Source organism: Mchenga conophoros, linkage group LG17, assembly GCF_057382185.1.
Source record: "Mchenga conophoros isolate Kocher_MC1m ecotype Shallow Benthic linkage group LG17, M_conophoros_male_GT1.1, whole genome shotgun sequence".
NCBI lineage: Eukaryota > Metazoa > Chordata > Actinopteri > Cichliformes > Cichlidae > Mchenga > Mchenga conophoros.
In genome coordinates, this window is record NC_140542.1 from 12,505,080 (window position 1) to 12,527,344 (window position 22,265).

At 40.2% G+C, this 22,265-nt stretch overlaps 1 protein-coding gene across 1 annotated transcript; it reads left to right on the forward strand.

Moving 5' to 3' along the window:
- The first annotated feature begins 2,610 nt into the window (after window positions 1–2,610).
- Window positions 2,611–8,255, forward strand: LOC146555135 (uncharacterized). The gene is made up of 7 exons (XM_085252149.1): window positions 2,611–2,881; window positions 3,340–3,450; window positions 3,828–3,915; window positions 4,082–4,239; window positions 5,569–5,676; window positions 6,788–6,874; window positions 7,417–8,255. Exons 1-7 carry the CDS (start codon window positions 2,666–2,668, stop codon window positions 8,146–8,148), a joined length of 1,500 nt encoding a protein of 499 aa, XP_085108275.1. The 5' UTR covers window positions 2,611–2,665; the 3' UTR covers window positions 8,149–8,255.
- Window positions 8,256–22,265: the final 14,010 nt, after the last annotated feature.

Here is a 22,265-nt window from a genome sequence, read left to right on the forward strand (position 1 = left end):
TTCAGAAATCTCTCAGTCAGAACATGCAATATCATGCTTAGGTAACTAGCGAAACTAGCGAGCTAACTTCCGCTAGCTTCCTGCTAACTTCTAACCCCGTTAAATGTAATAAATTTTGTTTTCATGGATGCCTGGAAGTTAAACTTCATAGTTACAGCTGGTAAAGCAGCAATACTGATCGTTTTATTAGAGATGAAAGAATTTAGACAGTTTTTAACTCTCAGTGACGCTGCAGTGTTCGTTTGACCTGAAGCATACAGAGTTTAGGACCCAGATTACTCCCAGATTTAAGAGCATCTTAGTCCGACAAATACGACAAATACGACGGCCGCTTGCATGTTCTGCAAAAAAATGTTCTTTGTCGTGTATCTGACGGACAAACACCAAACCAGTTCCACATCACTGAAGTTGCACCATTTTTACAAACCAATTCTGGTTCATCTGTTTCAGTCAACAATCGGCCATGTGCGTATGAAAACAAAGGCACTGCGCATGCGCGTTTTACTCATATTCTATCGCGATATTTCATTTTCCTATCATTGCCTAACATTATACCGGTATTACCGTGAACGGTATAATATGGCCCAGCCCTAGTGTGAAGTGACCTATCAGCATCATTCGGAGACAGGATGTTTCTAGTTTTAGTTGAGCAAATGAATGACAGTAGTTATGATCAAAATGACTCCAAGATTTCTCACAGTGTTACTGCAGGCCAGGGTAATGTCATATATCTTTTACGTTGATAAAAAAAAAAAAAGCCTGTAATTTCACTTCTTTTCTTGTAGTGACACTTACTTTTGTGAATTTGATAAGTTCTTGATTGATTTCTTCTCTTCCCTAGTGCACTATGGCCCCTCAGTTTGTCTGAGCCAGCCATTGGCCTCCAGAGCAACAGATAGAAGAGGAGAAAGTCCAGCATCAGTCTGTCACAATTCTCCCTGTAAAAACTAGGCTTACAGGTCCTGCAAAGGAAGATTTCCCTGTCAATACTGATACTGATATTGTTCTTGTACACTCGAGACCAGGTCAAGGTGAACATTCAGCAAATACGTGCACAAAAAGATGAGCATGCAAAAAGAAAAAGCATGTGGCAACATAATCAGCTGATCAACCAGCAGCCTTCTTTGGAGAGCCTAGAAACATCACAGAAAGAAGAAAGCAAATAGAGTTAGAAGTGCTTATTTAAATGTGTGTGTATCCAGGAGAAAGATCTCTCTGTTAACTAACCTCTGATATCATGTCTGAGTCGAGGCCTTAGTCAGGGAGATGCCAAGAACCCAACGGTCAATCTTCGTGCTCCAGAGTGCTCTAAACCTCAGACCTCCAAACAGGACAATGACCCTAAGGACTCACCACATGAGTGGCTTCAGGACCACTCTGTGAATGTTCTTAAGTGTCCCAGAGAGAGAGACGCTTGAACCCAATTGAACATCTCTGGAGAGATCTGAAAATGGCTGTGCACCAACCGTCCGTTTGCACAAATAAATGCTATGTTCTTTTGACCTTTCACCCTCTTGATCCTCCCATTTAGTTTGTGTTAATATCAGAATCAGAATCAGAATCAGAATACTTTATTGATCCCTGGGGGAAATTATTTTTTGTTACAGTGCTCCATTTTAAACCAACATTAAGACAAGACAGACAATACGCTAACTAAGAATAGTACAATATATACATATATATACATACATACATACATAAGTCACTTATAAATAAATATTTGGAAAAGAAACGTGTAGTTGTAGCAGCAATGGTGGTGAATGTGTACCCAGACTGTCCCAGAGCCAAAAATCACAATGAACCAACCACCAAGGAAACAACTGACTCTCCCTGTGTGCACATTTATGAATTGTGGCTTTGCTTCACGTAACAAACAAATACTTCAAAACAAAGTGAGCTTATTATCTAATTACTTATAGTAATTTCATTAAAATGTGCTTTTAAGAGGCTGAATTTAAAAACCTGATGCTGAATGTGACAGTGTTCTGAAATTTACAGTCACTTAGGCTGCTAGAGAAAGAATAAAGAATGAAGAAAGAATGAATAGCTAGCTCTAGTGTTGTTAATAAGAAAAGTATACTGTGTTCAGTTTCAGTTTCTATTTATGATATTGAATGTAAGATTCAGTTTATAATTTTTAAATGTATTTTCATATGTGTGATCTTATCTTTCATGTGCTCTGTGTGTGTTCTGTCCAGTCTCCTCTGACCTCAGATCCCACCAAGTTGTAAATGCATGCTCAACTATAGGATAGCATTGTGAGATTAGTTGCTGCTTTGATTACTCGCCATCATTTTTTACCTTTTTGCTGTTTTTATTGAACAAACATTAAGCTTTGTCCTTGATTTAACTCAGTGCCGAGAGTAGATCATATGACCTTCAACAAACTGGTTGCACACGCTGATCCAAAAGAAAAGATCGATTGCATGAGTGATTATCTAACAACTGATAAGCTCCGTTGTGCAAGTGTGCACTGTAAATGTTTGTCTGGATGCTAGGTGAGCATGGCTTTTTGAGAGGTAGGGATCAATGGTCATATTTACCATTGACAAGAGGTGTGTGTGGGTGGAATGGGGGGGACTTAAACAGTAGCAGGATATAAAATGTGACCTCTCCGTCTCTGCACATCGGTGTTAAAGAGAGAGAGTCGTCCCAGGCCTTTACCATGAAGACCTGCGTGCTGTTATCGCTGCTGCTGGCGTTGGGTTGTGTGACCATCAATGGTGCACCAGTGGAGCGTGGTGGCATAGAACCAGGCTCATGTGAAGATGCTTCAACAAAAGCAGCTGCTGAACTGGCTCTTACCAAAATCAACCAGAACAGAAAGGAGGGCTACATCTTCAGTCTGCACCGCCTGTCCAATGCCCACATAAAGAGACATGTAAGCTGAGCTTGCAGTATTATTACTGTGTGGTAGACCAGAGCTGTTTAAGGCAGAATTACTTTCTAGCAGAGTCCAGAGAAGTTCAGTGTATTTTGGCATTACTGTGTATTTTGGCATTTTTAGTCAAATCATAAAGTGATTTGACTAAAAATCTGGAGAAAAAGTCAGTTAGAAACATTTTCATGAAACAAATATGTTCCAAAAACTTTTCACTGTGATTGGACCAAATGAGACAACAAAAACAAATTAAACCAATGTTTTAAGTAAGTACGACAAGTCAGACTGTTTTGGGGGATTTTTTTGAGGGGGGGATGCCATGTTAGGCAAATTACGTGAAAAACAAATGACCATGTGAAAGATCAGAACATAAATTAAACGAGTAACCACTGAAAATAAATTCCATTAGCGTTTTATTGACTGTACATAATGATTGATTAAATTTGTGTGTTTTACAGGGAGAGAATGGTGTGGTCTTCTACCTGAATCTGGATGTTGTGGAGACCAACTGCAGCGTTCTCAGCAAGAGGGACTGGAAGAGCTGTGACATTCGTAGTGGCAATACGCAGGTTAGAAAAAACACACACAAACACTGCATGTGCAAATTCTCATCAACAAGTTTACCAAAAATCTGTTTGCGTATGTAATTAATACATGTGTTAGTCCTGATTGTTTTTATTACTGTCTCTTGTGTTCTGCTTAAGGCTTTCTTACAATCTTAAATCTTTCTTTTTTAACATAGTGAGCATCTTAGTTTTGTGTTCCATAAGCAATAGTTCATAAGTTGGCAGGTGAATAAAGATATTTAGTATCACAAGATATTGTCATTGTTCTTTCAACTAATTTATAAAAAGGGTATAAAAAAAATCTAAATAAACTCTTTTGCGAATGTGATGCTGTATGTATAAGCAGTACACTAACATCATGTATTGTATTGTGTTTGCAGGTATATGGACAGTGCAAAGCTGCTATCTTCATCAGTAAGGTACACAGAGTGGTTCGTCTCTACAAATACGAGTGTGCTATCAGACCAGGTATGAAAAATATTACACGTATCAAAAAGAAGTGATTGTGGTTTTCATTCAAATTCAACCATTATATCTAAAAAGACATCAAGGTCCAGACTTAAAACATGTTTTTGTGGAGTGCAGCAGTCTCTTCATAATTAAAATGACTTTTTGTTCTGCTCAATTCCTGCAGGTAGGGTGCATCAGTCCTGTGGTGGCTGTCCAGGTTTAACTGACCATAATCATGATAAAGTTCAGAAGGCTGTGACTCAGTCTCTGGAGAAGTTCAATCAGCAGAGTGGGCTGGCCAATCGTTTTGCTCTGCTCAAAATCTCCCGTGCTACTTCACAGGTAGGGAGATCAAAATTAAGATGTGTGACATAATGTATCCTCGGCTCTTTTATTGTATAGATATATATTCTCATCATGCACTGTCAAGGCTGAGAATAAGGTGGCAGAATTCCCCTTTACAAATTTACACCATCAAATTTAATGGAAACACACAGAGAAGCTCCTACGCAAAAATTTGATTAAACAACTACAGTAGCCTGTAAGTAAAGTTTGCATAAACTGTATAATATTTCATAAAGTTTTCTACCAAATCTGGTATAAACAGAAAGGAGGCACATAAATGTTTATGGTAGTGGCACTGCTCTGCCTGGACTTATACTGACTGTATCCATACCTAATCTGGTACTACTACTACTGTAATGGTACTCTGGTACTTACATTAAGACACATTTCCTAACAGCAATTTCCTAATGTTGTAAACCCGCTCAACATTTGGCAATAAAACCCTTTCTGTTTCTGATTCTGCTCCACCCACTCTTCCCTGCTCTGCTGTGTTTCGTTGACCTGCGGTCACATGACTCAGCAGCACTAAGCAGAACTATGCAGGCTGCAGGAAGGGACAAAGTGGAGCAACGTATAGAGGTTCCAGGTTCTAAGAAATAAAATGTATACAGTTTTCCATTCATCTTGTCACATTCTAATATTGCACTAAAAAGTATCTCAGTTTTGAAACTACCAGACCACAGCCCAGCAGCCAAGAAGAAACAGACAGAAAACAGAAGAAACAAAGCTAATTTGTTTGTCTCCCCAAATAGTGACGGCAGATGGTCGCCCCTCCCTGAGCCTGATTCTGCTGGAGGTTTCTTCCTGTTATAAGGGAGTTTTCCTTCCCACTGGTGATTTCATTACTGGGGTTATCTCTGTATTTTTGAAAGGTCTACCTTACAATATAAAATGCCTTGAGGCTATATAAAAAAACTGAATTAAAATTGATTTAATTTAATTAAACAGAACGGGAAAATTTCACACAACTTCCTTAATCACATATTTCTGACAAAAATAAGAACAAGAATAGTGCTTAAAATATTTTTTTTAAACTTTAATCTTTTTCATTTTTTTGCATTTGGACTATGTCTTACTTTCGTGACAGGGGGCGCTACACCACCTCCAGACTTGCCAATGGTCATTCTGTTAACTAGTTACTGTGTGAAAAAAGAATCACCGTAATTTAGTGGTTATTAAAATGTATTCTATACCAAAACTTTGCTGTATCCCACACCGCCACAGAACATCACTAACTATGCTGCCTCAATTCTCACACATGATTTTATATCAAGTCTCTTCCTTAATTTGGGCTTTTCCTTTCTCTCTGTGTCTTTGTGCGTCCAGGTTGTCGCAGGTAGGAAGTACCATGTGGAATACGCCATCCAGGAGACCACTTGCCCCCAGAGGGCAGGAGCAGATGAACCTTGCCCCCCCATGAAATGCGAGTTTGCTGTGAGTCTTTTATTAATCTTTCATCTACTAGGTTTTGCCCTGTTTATTCTCAAATGAAATCAAGTTCAACTCACCTTCTCCATCAGGGGATTGTTTTACTTTCTAACAGTGCAAGGAAAAGACCTTCATTTGCTGCTCAAAGCTTAGTATGTTCTAGCTTCATATCAGTGGCTTGTGTATGACAGCAGGAGATTACTTTGATATTTAGTTTGCCTAGTTTAGAAAAAACAACGTAAAACTACAAAGTTTTCAGATGCAAATTTGTAGTGTAATGGCATCAAGTGACGATGAGTTGGTCGTAAGGTTTCTAAACAAGAAAATGAAGAAACTGAGATTCTGGATTCATCCAGAAATACATTCGCTTCTGCTTACCCTTTTCAGGGTCGCGGGGGATGTGGGGCCTATCCCAGCTGTCGTAGGGCAAGAGGCAGGGTACACCCTGGACAGGTTGCCAGTCTGACACAGGGCTAACACACAGGGACAGACAACCATTTGCACTCACACCTATGGGCAATTTAGACTTTTCAATTAACCTATCCCCACAAAGTGCATGTCTTTGGACTGTGGGAGGAGAACCCTCGCAAACACGGGGAGAACATGCAAACTCCACACAGAAAGACCCTGGCCTGATGGTGGAATTAAACTCAGGACCTTCTTGCTGTGAGGCAACAGTGCTAACCATGCCACTGTGCTGTCCATTCTGGACATCATCCAATTCTAAATAGAAGGCAGCAGCAAAAAGAATTTCTTGTTTTAATCCAAGAGGTGAAGCTGCATCACAGCTGCTTTTGTACATAATTCCGGACGTCAGTAAGGAAGTCTGAGCTCTTGTGGGTAGACCACACCTGAGGAGACAGAGAAATATTTTTCAGATAGCAGTATGACCCAGAGCAGCATGCACACTTGCCAAATGCAGTGGTCTGATTGGTCCAATCTGTTAATTCACACGCGAGAATCAGAAAAACTGAACTTGATCCAAAAAAATTTGTCCAAAAGTATTTTTAAAACAAGAAACATTTGCACAAACTGTACATGTAAAGGCCTTTATACTGTAGTAAAACCACAGGCATAATTATTGCACTCTTACTTTTTCTTCTTTTTCTCTCCTCAGCACAAGGGTTTCTGTAAGGCATCCCTCTTCCACGCTCTCAATGGCGATGAGGAGATTGAGGGAGCCTGTGAGATCTATGAGCCTGAGGTGAGACTCTTTTAGATGGTTTCGCTGTTTACCTTCAATGTCTTTTTACAGCATAAGAAAAAAAAGGATGATTGGTGGATTGTGTGATTTTAATTTTGGAACTCACTAAATTAACGCAAACTGTTTATACATGTCTTTGCTGTATAATTCCAATGAGGATGTGTTTTTTTTAAACTACAGAATCAGATGGACACATCCAAAGTTTTGTTAACACCGTTCCCCTAAAGTTTAGCAAACAGATCTGCTACAGTGCTTTAGCCTGTCTAAATTCTCAGTCACACCTGGTACACCTCTATTTTGAAGCTCTAACTGTCCAGATAGAAGAGGTAAAAAATAAAATTCACTCTGTACTGTTGTCGTGAAGGGAGACCATAGCTATGGAGGCCAGAATTGCTGTTTGTTATTTTCAGGACTTAAGTGGGCCTTGAAAATCTGAAGATGGAAGCACCAGACCATATTTTATTCACATGGCCATTAGAGGTTGCAAATCTATAATACACTGTTCACTCTTTAATATCCTACACTCTTTATCTCTTCTCCAGGCTGCTGAGAGAGAGAAGAAGCTACACCTGCTGGGCGGAGAGACTGACCACAGCCACAATGACACACACTCACACAGCCACGACCAAGACCAAACACACGACCACGCAAACGATCACACAAAGTGCCACTCTCATCATGGCCACACCCACAACCACACTGATGACCGTGATCACCACCACACACATGACCATGCCACAGGCAGCGCCCACAGGCACGCTCATGACCACTCCCATGACCACGGTCTGAATCACGATCACGTGCACACTCATCACGCCAAGGCACACAACCACAGCGGTGACTCTCCCAGTCACCACCACGACTATAAGCATGCTCTAGGTGTGCACACACATGAACATGACCATGAGCTGGCTCTGGACCATGACCACAAGCACGGTCACCTGCATGAACACGAGCACCACCACCATCACCACGAGCACGAACATGAGAACGCACCCCACGATGAACCACAGGGAACAGTGATAGTCCTGCCCGCCTTGGACCAGCCTGTGACTCTGCCTTCCTTCCCTGATGTCCCAGTTGGTGGCCCTGGAGTTGGAGTCACTCTCCCACTTAAACCCGACCCTCAAATTCCTGGACAGATGGAGCCCACCATCGAGCCCTTCCCAAAATCAGTCTCTGCCCAGTGCCCCACCACAGCGGGAAAGCATAAAAATGTGGATGAACTCTTCACTAAAGACCTCGAATTCAAGCCAGCTGCAGCCAGTTCATAAAGCCTATAAAACTGTTTTTAAATACACACACAAAGGCTCAAGTGTAATGAAAAGAAGGAAAACTATTTGGCATTGCATTTTTCTACATTAAACACATTGTCAGTAAAGGACTGCTTGCATGAGTCAATCTTACCGTTTCATGTCCTAGAGCAAAAAAAATGTTTTAAATGCACATTTTTTCATAGATTCCACTAAACAACTGATTTGCTTTGGCAAAAGGCTGCTAATATTTTTTGCACCAACCAAGCAATTCCCATATAGGTTACAACTGAAACCTTGCCATAAATCAGCATGCTGTGGAGTTAAAAATTTGTGGCACCTTAAAAATTGAATACAGGTGACAAAAGGTAAAGACATTCTGTAGCTGAGAAGAAGTACAGGTACTTGTTTTAAAAATTTGGGAACTAGCTGAAGTATTGATTCAGCTTCTCTGCAATGAAATAAATAGCTGAACCTCTGAGTGTACACCTGTGGACTAACCAACTGTTTAAGGTAACGTGCTAACACGGTTAATGCTAGCATCACTGCAGTTAGCCCCACCCTTTTATGCTCATGTTAGCAGTACTAGCTAGCTAACTTGCTCTTCACAAATAAAGCTTCAAGTTAGTCTCTGCCAAGACTAGATATGAAACTACCCATTTGTTTTGATTACACAAGGGCACACATTTCTGGCCTCTTTAAAATATAATATTGTTTAAAGTAAACATTTCAACTGCAAAGAAAGTTTAGCAAACATAGATTTTCTACTGTGGTTTATGCTGTCCAGATTCTCAGTCACAGCACCCACACCTCTCATTTTAAGCTGTAATAGTGTTCTAACAGAAGATTTAAAAAATAAAAGTCACACTCTGTACTGTTGTTATGAAGATGGCTACAAGAATGCTGAAGGCGTGCACACCTACGAGGATGACCATGAGCTGGCTCTGGGCCACGACCACAAGCATTGTCACCTGCATGAACATGAGTGCTACCACCATCACTACAAGCATATAAAATATACATATAAAATATACAAGCTGGCCCATTGTTTTTTACCTGGAGACAGCAGTCGCCCCATTGTTCTGACACACAACACTACACACTAACTACAAAAGGCAACACATTAACTACACACTCCAAACACGGTAAACGTCACAAATCTCTCACTTCTTAAAACTCACTCTCTCTCTTTTTCTGCTGTCTTTCTTTCTCTCTCTCTCTCTCTCTCTCTCTCTCTCTCTCTCTCACCATCACTCCTAAAACTTAACCCTCTTTCTAAACAACCAAATGTCATGTTGCCATATCATTTTTGATTAGTCAACACGAACTGGATGTTTTTTGTTTTGTTTTTTTATTTTTTGATCATAAGCAGAGAGTGCTTGCTAGCTCTGTCCTTAGCTTAGACAATAAACGTGACGAAACTATTGAGGAAAAAACACGCGTAAACATATTTTTATCATGACTCTGGTTTTACGTGGCCTATCTACACAATTTAAAACCTGGTATTTATCACATTGTTGCTTTGTCATCTTGAAGTGATCATGTGATTGGCTTACCACGACTACTTTATTCTTCCTCAGTCAAACAACAGTACTCATGCAATTGTTTTGCCCCCTAGCTACAGGTGTTTTGCCAAAAAGTGATCGTATGCCAGAAAGTGATTGCCGTCTGCGGGAGCGCGCGCAGCTGCTTAAAGCTGTAGCGCCCAGATTACTTACAGCTACTTCCGTGTAACTGATATAAGATGTGGTAAGCTGAACACAGCTTCAACCGTCTGTTTGTTGAAAAATAGTAACGCCACCGCATCACATTTTCTTGTTAGTAACAGTACTGGCGTTGTAACAATAGAAATAGTAATTAGCTAGATTACTCATTACTGAAAAAAATTATGCTGTTAGTAACGTTATTCCCATCACTGGTAATAAGCAAGAGAATAATGCAGGAAACAGAGATTTTTAGATGGGAAACTGTTCTTGAAGCACACTGAGAGAGAGAGAGAGAGAGAGAGAGAGCTGTGCAGATGTGAGGTGTGATTTTTATCGTGGTGAAAGCAAAACAGCAAAAGTAAGAGGGAATTAATGACTATGTTTATGTGAAGCAAATATTAAGTTTTGACAGTTTGCCAAGGAATGGGACTTTGTTCACACAACATCAAGCCTGCATTACCCACAATCTAATTGACAAGTGGAAAAGTCAGTCCAAACAGTGAAGAGGCTGCTGAGCAAGGCAAGAGACAGTAGTACTGACTTCTAACAAAGCCTGCTAGTATACCGCACAACGCCACAAAGCAAATGTTCCAAAGGAAGCTCAACCAAATCATACATCATTCAGGCAGAAGATAATGCTATTCGAAGACAAAATCGCCAAGATCTTCCGGACATGTAGAGTAGAATAGAGGTTGGAGGCTGATGAACAACCCCAACACACACTGGAGATACTATCACCTGGAACAGCTACACATACATAAGAACAAACACAGAAGATCTGTAAGACAAGTAAAGCCACCTATGAGACTGATTGAACAGAGGTGTTGATACGTTGTTTGGAAGATAATATTGTCATAGTATTTACACAAGTTGCACTATAATTGTGTACTGGTGTTGAACTGATTATGATTGTTGAAAACTACTTGTGCTTTTAACCTTTTATTGACAAAGCTTGGTTTAACAAGTAAAAGGAGAGATAGTTTATGTTTATGAAAGTAGAATTATTATATTTTTAAAAAGGGATGGTGTAATGATAACAGCAAATGCATATTTGCTTAGTATCAGTGTTTGATGTTGTTAATATGCCCAGACTGTAGGGGGAGCTAGAGGTCTAGAGAGGAGTTACCTGACGGCAGACTGGCAGAGTTGCTGTTCACATGTGATTAACACCAGTTCGATAAAATACCTTCTGTTCCGCTCTTAATTTATTGCAATATAGGGGCTCTTTGCAATGAGCTACTTTTATTTTGAAATTCGTTTTATTTTGAAAACCAGTTTCAGGAAGTGACAGGATGTCAGCCATGTTTGTTTAGTTCCTAGCGGATCACATGTGGGGAAATTTGATCCAGCGACATCTGCCTTTTGTTTGTGCCATCGACACCACCGTCTGTAAGTTTTCATTTGTATTGAATTGTAGGATTGTATTTTATGTATATTTTGTGGAAATATTTGCTGTAGATGAATACTTTAGTAGTTGTGTGCTAACGCTAATGGATGTGTATTGGAATCTAATTTTGTTGTGCTAATGATGCTAGGTTAATTTTAGCTATGTTATTTGTATTTCAGTTTTACTCCATGAGGAAATACTCACTAATTAAAAGGAGTTGGACGCTACATCCTGACTTCGCGCGTTATTTCAAGTGGAGTTAGGCTACTGCTGAATTGTGTAGCGTACACACACAAGGAGAGCAGGATACCTTCTCTTCAAGTAATGGTGTTGTCATGGCCCTGAGTCTGACGACTCTGTGTTTTGTGTTTCTTTATGTTATTCTATGTTCTTGTTTATTCTGTTATGTCTTTTGTTAAGGGTTGCTGTTCGTTAGGGTTTTGTTCTGTGCCTGCCTGCTCCCACTTCTCTGTGTTCCCTCTGTCTGTCCATGGTGTCACTGTGTCTGGTTGTGAGTCTGTCTGGGCGAAGATTTGGTTTTATTTATTTATTTTATTTAGGACATTGCATGTTAATGAACATAAATGTAAAAAAAAAAATTACATGAATGTAAACATGCCAGATTATAGCCAAGGGCTAATTTCCATCTGTTGTCCTTAAGCATAAAAAATAGACATAAAAATTCATCATTCATTCATAATAAAAACTCCATCACCAAACTTACACATACACACCATTCTGTTCCCAAATAAAACATTAAAACTATACAACTCATACATGATCACACACTTGATTTGTCCATAACCAGTTTTTAACCTTTGCCTTAAACAAATTGAGTGTAGAGCATTCTCTAATGGGTTGAGGAAGACTGTTCCACAGATGGCCTCCCTTGACAGAGAGGACGTTCTGCCCAAATGCTGTCCGTCTGTGGGGTATAAACAAGTCTCCTCGGATTGTAGCTTGAGTGGTCCTGTCTAAGCTTTCTTTATGCCTAATGAACTGCTTTAGTGGTGGTGGAGCAAGGGAGTGTAAGACTTTATATATTAAACACACTCTTTTAAGTTACACTAAGTTATTGAAATTCAGTAATGTATGTTTTTTTAACACATGACAGTGGTGGTGGGAAGTCGGTTTTTTGTCAAGTAGTTTTAAACTTCTTTTATAAATGTTTTCAATAGTTTTAAGTGTCGTTGAACAAGCAAGTGACCCGGACATCAAACAATAGTCCATATGAGAGATGATCATTGAGTAAAAATAAGTTTTTGCAACATTAATATTTAAATTATTACTTATATGATTAAAATTTCAATTATTAAATTTAAGTACCTGGGACACTTTATTTATGTGACTCTTGAAGGATAATGTTGGGTCTAGAATGACCCCAAGATATTTAAATTCTGGAGCTAATTCAAGCTCTACTCCATCCAGGAATATGTTTGACTGCTTCAAGTTTAAGGGGCGTTTTGAAAAATACATACAGTTTTTGAGGTGTTCAACATTAGGCATGAGTCCTCCAGCCAGCTATTAGGGCTGAACGATATATCGCATTTGCGATAATATCGCGACATGATCAAGTGCAATTTTCTAACCGCAAAGGCTGCGATTATATTATATGTCCAAATTCATGGGCTGCATCCTCCTGAGGCCGCATTTGTAGACCGATTACGTCATAGCGACGCGCCGAAGGCTGTCCAAATTCGTAGACTCCTCCGAATGTAGCCGACAAATGCGTCCTCCTTTTCCCCGAATTTGAAGGATGGGTCGGGTGTGTCCTTCGTGGCCTACCATATCCCAGAATTTATAGCGCGGCCCAGCCAAACTCCAGTTTCCAACAATGGCGGCCGCTACTAAGTTTTAAAATTACTCATACTAATCTTTCTGGATCACAAAATAAACTTTTAACATATTTTCAGGCGAGAAAGTAGTTGTGTAAACATCAAATATCTGCTCGGTTTATCAAGATATCCCATATTTGCAAAAGTGCTTCGACGTTTTCGGAGGCGTCTGCTACCCACCAGCTCGACAGCTAGCCGGGAGCTCGAGGGTTACTGATGCGGCCGAGAACGGCACAACTCCCGGCACATCATTTTCAGATCACCGCGGACTTTCGCTGCTCGGGTTAAACGTAATATATAAGTCGCTTAGACAACCTAAAAATGTTATTGTTGGGCTTTTTTCAGTGTTTTGTTTGTTCGTGAGTAAATCGGTTTGGCTGAGATTAAAGTTATTAGATTAGATAAAATAAAACTTTATTAATCCCCCGGGTGGGTTCCTCCTTGGTTTTCGCACAGCTGACTAAACGTCAAACAGAAAACTTATTAAACAGAAGTATGAGACAGTCGAGAATTTACACCAGTGTCTGGTTATATTTTAGATAGCAAGAAGCAGACGGCCGAGTTTATTAAACTCCACCGAGACAGTGGTGACGCTAATCAGAAGGCTAGACCGTCCAATTTCACGCGTTTGTGTGTGTGTTTATACAATTGCTATTATGTTTGCACTTTATGTGTAATGTTACTGACTGCAGAGATCAGTAAGATGTGTGTATTTTTTATTTATTAGCTTTATTTATTTAATATTATTTTTTAATTTAATGACTGTCTAGTAGTTCACAGATGTCGAAAAACTGAGTGTGGTAAAGCCACTGATTTTTTTTATGTATATTTCTGCAATCTGCACATTGTACTGACTTTCATTTTAATGTTTACACCAGGGTTCCTTGTCAGCACTTTATGCTCAGATGTTTGTAAGCTAAAAATAAACTATTGTGTATGTTCAAATATACTGTTGTGATTGAAGAAGTTAAATAAAAATGTCAGTCATCAATTCATGCATCACCTCATGTCATCATAACAGAGGTCTGTCTTCCAGGAAAGAACAGTTTAAAATTAATGTAATATAGTATTGGCCATACTATATGATGTATTGCTTGTCTTTGTTTAATAATACAGAAGACAAAGACCTTAAAAAATAATCGCATCGCAATCGCAATATTGGGGCAAAAAATCGCAATTAGATTATTTTCCATAATCGTTCAGCCCTACCAGCTATGCATTAATGCTAAAGCAGCTGTAAGATCTTTTGCCACCTGCTGAACACTATTTGCTTGCGTATATATAACTGCATCATCCGCATACATTTGAGTAAATATATTTGGACAGACTTCAGGTAAGTTATTGATAAAAAGAGAGAACAATAAGGGCCCAAGAACAGATCCTTGAGGAACCCCTGTATCACAGTCTAAATATGGAGATTTAACCCCATCCAACACCGCACACTGTTTCCTGTGTGAGAGATATGAGGCAAACCACTGAAGAGCCTGACTGGAGGTATTAAACCGAGTCAATCTGGACAACAATATCTGATGGTTTACAGAGTCGAAAGCCTTCTTCAGATCTAGCTCCAACACAGGGACTCTTGTCCAGCAAGCTCTTCAAGTTCTCCACTAACATACACAGGGTGGTATCTGTGGAGTGATGTGCCCGAAAGCCAAACTGCAATGGATGTAATGAGGGTTGGGTGTTTTCTAGGTGAGCAGTGAGGAGTTTAACCACCCACTTCTCAGCTATTTTAGATACGACCGGGAGTATGCTTATGGGGCGATAATTAGCAATGTCAGTCTTCACACCTGCTTTGAGAATTGATGTAACTGCAGCAATTTTCCAATCTGTTGGAACAATGGAGTGTTTGAAAGACATATTCAAAACATGAGTTGTTGGATGTACAAGCAAATCCATATGTTCCTTTAGGAAGTTTGTGTAATACCATATACATCAAGTGCTTTTGATTGTTTTAAACCTGTAATTAGTTTAGCAACTTCAGTGTCTGAAATATGAGTGATGGTGAACAAATTTTGACCAACATCATTCACATTATCAGAGCATACGACTGAGTCAAAGCTCTGACTGATCTCCTTAACAGATGAAATAAAGAAGGTGTTTAAGTTACTGACAATAGATAGAGGCTCTCTAACAATAGAGTTATTTACATAAAGTTCAATTGTATTTTTACTTTTGTTTGAATGACGGCCAAGTAATTTATTTAAGTGTTGCCAGATAATTTTACCATTACCTTTGGCTCTTTCAATTATATTTATAAAAATTTTTGCTTTGGTCTGTCTCAAACTTCTTATTACTTTGTTCCGCATTGAAGTAAGTCTCTGTCTATCCAGAGTTAGACCTGTTTTCAGGAACTGCTTTAGTAATTGATCTCTTGTTTTCATTAAATTCTTGCACTCTTTGTTTAACCAGGGCAAATTAGATGTTGTCTTTATTTGTGGCATTGGTGGGGACGGATGATTCAACCACCGAACTCTGCCCTGTTTCTTTTTTTTTCCTTTTTGTCTTTGCTTCTTGATAAAAAATTTAAAAAAAGGAGAAATATACTTGCCTACATATGCTATTCTACATGCTGTTAAACCATTTAAAATTAAAAGTCATAGTTTTATATGTGAATTATATAATGTTAAATTACAATTAAACAAATGACTAAGTATCTTAGACTTTAATTTACTTCAGCCATATTCCATATAAATCAGGTATCATACAAAAATAAAAATACAGTCATGACAATAAAAGAATATGACTTTAAGGACTTAACAACATTACTTCAGTTACACCAACATCTCTTATACATTAGCACTAAGGGAACACTGAATGACCTGGTGGGTTTTGTCCATAAAACTACTCATCTAAGATTAGCACAAAGTAAAAGATCTCTCAGCAAAATTATGCAACATTTTAGGCACTATTGCTCCTATCAAATCAGTGAGCTGGGATTTTTTTATTCCAAACATGAACTACTGTTACAGCAACAGACATGGACTACTGGGGCCCGTTCTTCGTACGTCGCTTACTACATCCAAGATCAATTGACACATCCAAGACCAAATCATCACGCTAACTCTGAGCTCGCTATTCCGGTTCCCCGAACACACCTGCTGTTGACGATTAGTACAGCTGGATGAAGTAATGTGAGATCACTGGGTGTCGCAAAAGGGGCTACGCATCGATAGTAGAAACATTGATCGGCAACCCTCTGATTGGTCGGCGAAAATGTCGAAGGAGAGCGCTCGGTATTTTTCGGCAGCAGAGCAAGAACTCCTGAGTGAGGGATTTCAGGAGTTTCAGAGTTTAATCAGAACGCAAGGCTGCAAAAGCAAGGAAAGAGGGCTGGCAGAAAGTTGCTGACAAATTAAACTCGTAAGTAATTTAATAATAACAATAATAATAATAATGGAGTGGATTTATATAGCGCTTTTCAAGGCACCCAAAGCGCATGACAATACCACTATTCAGTCACTCTCACATTCACACACTGGTGGAGGCAGCTACAGTTGTAGCCACAGCTGCCCTGGGGCAGACTGACAGAAGCCAGGCTGCCATATCGCGCCATCGGCCCCTCTGGCCAACACCAGTAGGCGGTAGGGTAGATTTATTATATTACACTATATTATCTAATATTATATTACATTATATTATATTATGTTATATTATATCCCCTTTCACATTAGAGCCACAACAGGACCCACTAGAACATGGGAACAGGTAAACGTGAAATATAAGAATATTCTACAGAATGGTAATATTTATCACTTATATTGCTTTTCGTCTCTTGGAAAGAGACCCTGAAATAATCTGTTTGTTTGTTCATAACAGCAACCAAGAAAAGGGCAGAGCAACAAAAGACAGGTGGTGGTCCTGCACCCCCTCGTCAAAAAGTTGGTTAAGTAAATAATACCCTCACGGGAATATCGATATCTCTCAATGAGCACGCTGTCGCGCTGAGCTAAAGGATCCTGTCTGTCCCGCAATATGCGCTGGATTCTGAGGACTCTCCTTATCAATCTTGCACCTTCCGCAATGGGTTGCTCACGTATACGGACAGGACATGGCTGCGACAGGCTTCCCAAATCCACCTTCGCTTCTATAGCCGTGGTCTCCCATCTTGATTACACGAAGTAATTTGCAATTACTGAAAGAAATCTCCGTCCCGGGTTCATCCGTGGATCGGGTTTCCTCCGAGGCGTGATCACCGATAAGCAGAGTTTTGTCCTTTCCTTATAAGATTCCTAATTATTCAAAGTAACGCTCAAGTATGCCGTTCAGCGGGTTAGTTACAGCGCCGGGAGCAGTTAGGAGAACAAAGTGATACATAGACTGTTTCAGGTTGCTCTCCCATAATCAACTCAAAGGTTTATTCAGTACAACAGTTTATATAGAGGAAAAAAAAGGTTCGTGTGTCAGCAGATTCTCAGTTCAAACTGGTACAGACCAAATAAGGAAACGTCTTCCTGCCTTCTGAGCAAAGAAGTATCCTTTGTGTAGTTTATCAGTTCAGCTACAATTTATGATCATTCCAGCAAAATACACTTCTAGACATAGAATACAGAGTTCTTTCATTAGTGAATTCTGAAACAAACCACCTGGCCTTTAACAAGCTCTTTTCTAGGAGATAAAGAAGGGAGGATGGGAGTAAAGAAGTGATCTCTGTGGTGTTTTCGACCTTGAGGTACCATCCTGTGATTCTTACACATTAATTCTTGGGTCACAGAGAAAGAGAAAAACAACTAGTAAATGGGCCTTATTGAGTAACAGTTTTCCTGTATAATATCACTATAAAACAATATCCTGTAAATGCTACCATGGTATCAAAATATCACAACAATTACTACTCTAAAATATGAATTACATCTGTAATAATCACATACATGTAATAGAATGTTAATAGTAGGCTACATTTCCCTTTTTTAGGAAATGACCTGTATGTATCTGTGTGAAATCAATAACAGGATCAAGTGCTGCATTATCTTCAGTTACATTGATGTTATTTATTTATGGTGAAACAGTGGTGGAATATCGCTGTTGCTTTCGTATAAATGAAGCGGACATACCTGCGTGGCCGCGATCTAATCCTGTTTACATAAAGTAAACCTGCTCCCGAGCAGGTTTACGCTTACGGCTCTGTTGCTATGACAGCAAGTCCCGGATGAGCTTCGGGGAACCGAACGATCCAAGATCACGCGAAATCGTCAACAATCTAATCCAGCTAACTTACTTAGCGAGGTACGAAGAACGGGCCCCTGGTGTCCCACACAATCAGAATCAGAATCAGAATGGGTTTATTGCCAGATGTTGAGGTTTACAACATTAGGAAATTGCTGCGGTGCTTCAGTGCAGACAATAAGAATTAAAGTGCTATGTAGAAAGAAAGATATGTGCATGAGATATACATGAGATATATACATGAGAATAAGAATTATGAGTGCTACGTAGAAAGATATATACATGAGTGCAGGTGGTGATCAGTGCCAAACATATATACATGAGAATAAGAATTATGAGTGCTACGTAGAAAGATATATACATGAGTGCAGGTGGTGATCAGTGCCAGACATGAAATGATGCAGTGACACAGCGTAGGGTCATGTGTTAGTGGCGGGGACAGTCATGTGGTTATTGTTCATGTGTCCAACAGCAGAGGGGAAGAAACTGTTCTTGTGGCGAGAGGTTCTGGTGCGAATGGACCGGAGCCTCCTGCCTGAGGGGAGCAGGTCAAACAGACTGTGTCCAGGGTGAGAAGGGTCAGCTGAGATCCGGGCTGCACGCCGCAGTGTCCTGGAGGTGTACAGGTCCTGCAGAGATGGGAGTCTGCAGCCAATCACCTTCTCAGCAGAGCGCACAACACGCTGCAGTCTCTGTTTGTCCCTGATAGTGGCTCCAGCGTACCACACGGTGATGGAGGAGGTGAGGATGGACTCGATGATTGCAGTGTAGAATTGCATCATCGTCCGTGTTGGCAGGTTGAATTTCTTCAGCTGCCTCAGGAAGTACATCCTCTGCTGGGCTTTCTTGATGACGGAGGTGATGGTGGGCTCCCACTTCAGGTCCTGGGTGATGGTGGTACCCAGGAAGCGGAATGAGTCCACAGAGGTGATGGGGGTGTCAGTCAGGATGATGGGGGGGAGTGGGGCTGTGTGCTTCCTGAAGTCCACAATAATCTCCACTGTCTTCTGGGCATTCAGCACCAGGTTGTTGTGGCTGCACCAAGACACCAGACGTTCAACCTCCCTCCTGTAGGCAGACTCATCCCCGTCAGAGATGAGCTCAATGTCCACTATGTGAAGGAGCCAAACACATGCCTTCTCCTCTCGTTAACTGAGATAAACTGTTGGCATGTTTGTTTTACATCTATACTGTCCAGTCTCTCCTGGTGGACATACAGCAGAATTGTTTAATCTCATTTCAGTCATTGTTGACCACGTTAGACATATAATTTTAACAGCCTCTGTAAACTAATATCCTGGCTTGCTCGAGGCTGCCGTTTTCTCTGACAGTTTCGATCAAAATTAGAAATGCTGCTCTGAGACTGAGATAACTAATAGTGCTCCCTGTTGTGCAGTTAGTTTCCAAAACACGTTATTCATGGTTACATACAGTTTTAGACTGATGTGGGCCAAAGCCTAGCATAGCCTGTAACGTTATTATGACGGACACATTTTATGAGTGAACTTGGCTTTAAGTGACTTACAGGTTTCTTTGAAAAATACTTTCTTATATCCAGGTTCTTCCTTTGTGCTGCCATCCTCCCTTGCAGGTCCTCGCAGTTCAGGGGTCTGTTCTTCATACCTCGCTAAGTAAGTTAGCTGGATTTGATTGTTGACGATTTTGCGTGAGCTTGGATCGTTCGGTTCTCCGAAGCTCATCCGGGACTTGCTGTCATAGCAACAGATCCGTAAGCGTAAACCTGCTCGGGAGCAGGCTTACTTTATGTAAACAGGATTAGATCGCGGCCACGCAGGTATGTCCGCTTCATTTATACGAAAGCAACAGCGATATTCCACCACTGTTTTACCATAAATAAATATTATCAATGTAACTAAAGATAATGCAGTACTTGGGGTCCATTCTTCGTACCTCGCTAAGTAAGTTAGCTGGATTTGATTGTTGACGATTTCGTGTGATCTTGGATCGTTCGGTTCCCCGAAGCTCATACGGGACTTGCTGTCATAGCAACAGATCCGTAAGCGTAGACCTGCTCGGGAGCAGGCTTACTTTATGGAAACAAGATTAGATCGCGGCCACTCAGGTATGTCCGCTTCATTTATACGAAAGCAACAGCGATATTTTGCCACTGTTTTACCATCAATAAATATTATCAATATAACTAAAGATAATGCAGTACTTGATCCTTTCATTGATTTCATACAGATACATACAGGTCATTTCCTAAAAAAAGGGAAATGTACTATTAATCATTCTATTTCATGTATTTGATTATTTCAGATGTAATTCATATTTTAGAGTAGTAATAGTAAATTACTTAATGTAATCAAGATGAGAGACCACGGCTATAAAAGCGAAGGTGGATTTGGGAAGTCTGTCGCAGCCATGTCCTGTCCGTATCCGCGAGCCACCCATTGCGGAAGGTGCAAGATTGATAAGGAGAGTCCTCAGAATTCAGCGTATATTGCGGGATAGACAGGATCCTTTATCTCAGCGCGACAGTGTGCTCATAGAGAGATATCGATTTTCCCGTGAGGGTATTATTTACTTAACCAGCTTGTTGACGAGGGGGTGCAGGACCACCACCTGTCTTTTTTTTGCTCTGCCCTTTTCTTGGTTGCTGTTATAAACAAACAGATTACTTCAGGGTCTCTTTTCAAGAGACTAAAAGCAATATAAGTGATAAATATTACCATTCTGTAGAATATTCTTATATTTCACTTTTACTTGTTCCCATGTTCTAGTGGGTCCTGTTGTGGCTCTGATGTGAAAGAGGATATAATGTAATATAATATAATGTGATATAATGTAATATAATATAATAAATCTACCCTACCGCCTACTGGTGTTGGCCAGAGGGGCCGATGGCGCGATATGGCAGCCTCGCTTCTGTCAGCCTGCCCCAGGGCAGCTGTGGCTACAACCGTAGCTGCTTCCACCAGTGTGTCAATGTGAGAGTGAATGAATAGTGGCATTGTAAAGCGCTTTGGGTGCCTTGAAAAGCACTATATAAATCCAATCCATTATTATTATTATTATTATTATTAAATTACTTACGAGTTTAATTTGTCAGCAACTTTCTGCCAGCCCTCTCTCCTTGCTTTTGCAGCCTTTGCAGTGTTCCCTTCCGTTTTAATTAAACTCTGAAACTCCTGAAATCCCTCAATCAAGAGTTCTTGCTCTGCTGCCGAAAAATACTGAGCGCGCTCCTTCGACATTTTCGCCGACCAATCAAAGGGTTGCCGATCAATGTTTCTACTATCGATGCGTAGCCCCTGTTACGACACCCAGTGATCTCACATTACTTCATCCAGCTATACTAATCGTCAACAACAGGTGTGTTCGGAGAACCGGAATAGCGAGCTCAAAGTTAGCGCGATGATTTGATCTTGGATGTGTCATTTGATCTTGGATGTAGTAAGCGAGGTACGAAGAACGGACCCCAGGTTTGCTGTTGCTAAAACTAAACAGAGCTCCCTTAAAGGCACAGCCAATCACATTGGCCATATTTGTTACATGATGTAGGACTACAGTGGAGAATGTAATTTAACTCTTTCTCCCACTTTGACGGATCTTTTTTTTTCTTTCTTTTTATGTGTTTTTCTTTTACTTGAAGAGATCAAATTATTGGTGGGTAAAATTCAATAATCGCTGGATATTGGTGGGGACATGTCCCTTCCGTCCATGCCAAATCTACGCCCTTGGTCTGTTAAGTTCAGTGTCTTGTCTGGTTCTCTGTGTCTGTAAGTTTCCTGTTTTATTCTGAAGGTCTCTGTCTGATGTGAGTGTGTTCAGTTTACGTTTCCCCTGTCTCGTCAGCTCTGTCATTACTGTCATTATTGAGAACCCACAGCTAGAGAAAAGGCACATAGCTCAAAGAAAGAACTGTGTCTACGCAAAACACAAAACTCAGCTAAGAGCCTACACTGAAAAAAAAAGTTATTTCAATTTACTTGATTTTATTGTGTACATCGGTCCCACATAATATGAACAAGTATGACTGACTTAATTTTCCACTTTCCCTCAAGTAATTAATGCTTG

Coding starts and splice junctions, on each gene's coding strand:
- LOC146555135 (XM_085252149.1), top strand. CDS start 2,666: ATGAAGACCTGCGTGCTGTTATCGCTGCTGCTGGCGTTGGGTTGTGTG. Junction 2,882..3,339: donor ATGCCCACATAAAGAGACAT/GTAAGCTGAGCT, acceptor TGTGTTTTACAG/GGAGAGAATGGTGTGGTCTT. Junction 4,240..5,568: donor TCTCCCGTGCTACTTCACAG/GTAGGGAGATCA, acceptor TTGTGCGTCCAG/GTTGTCGCAGGTAGGAAGTA.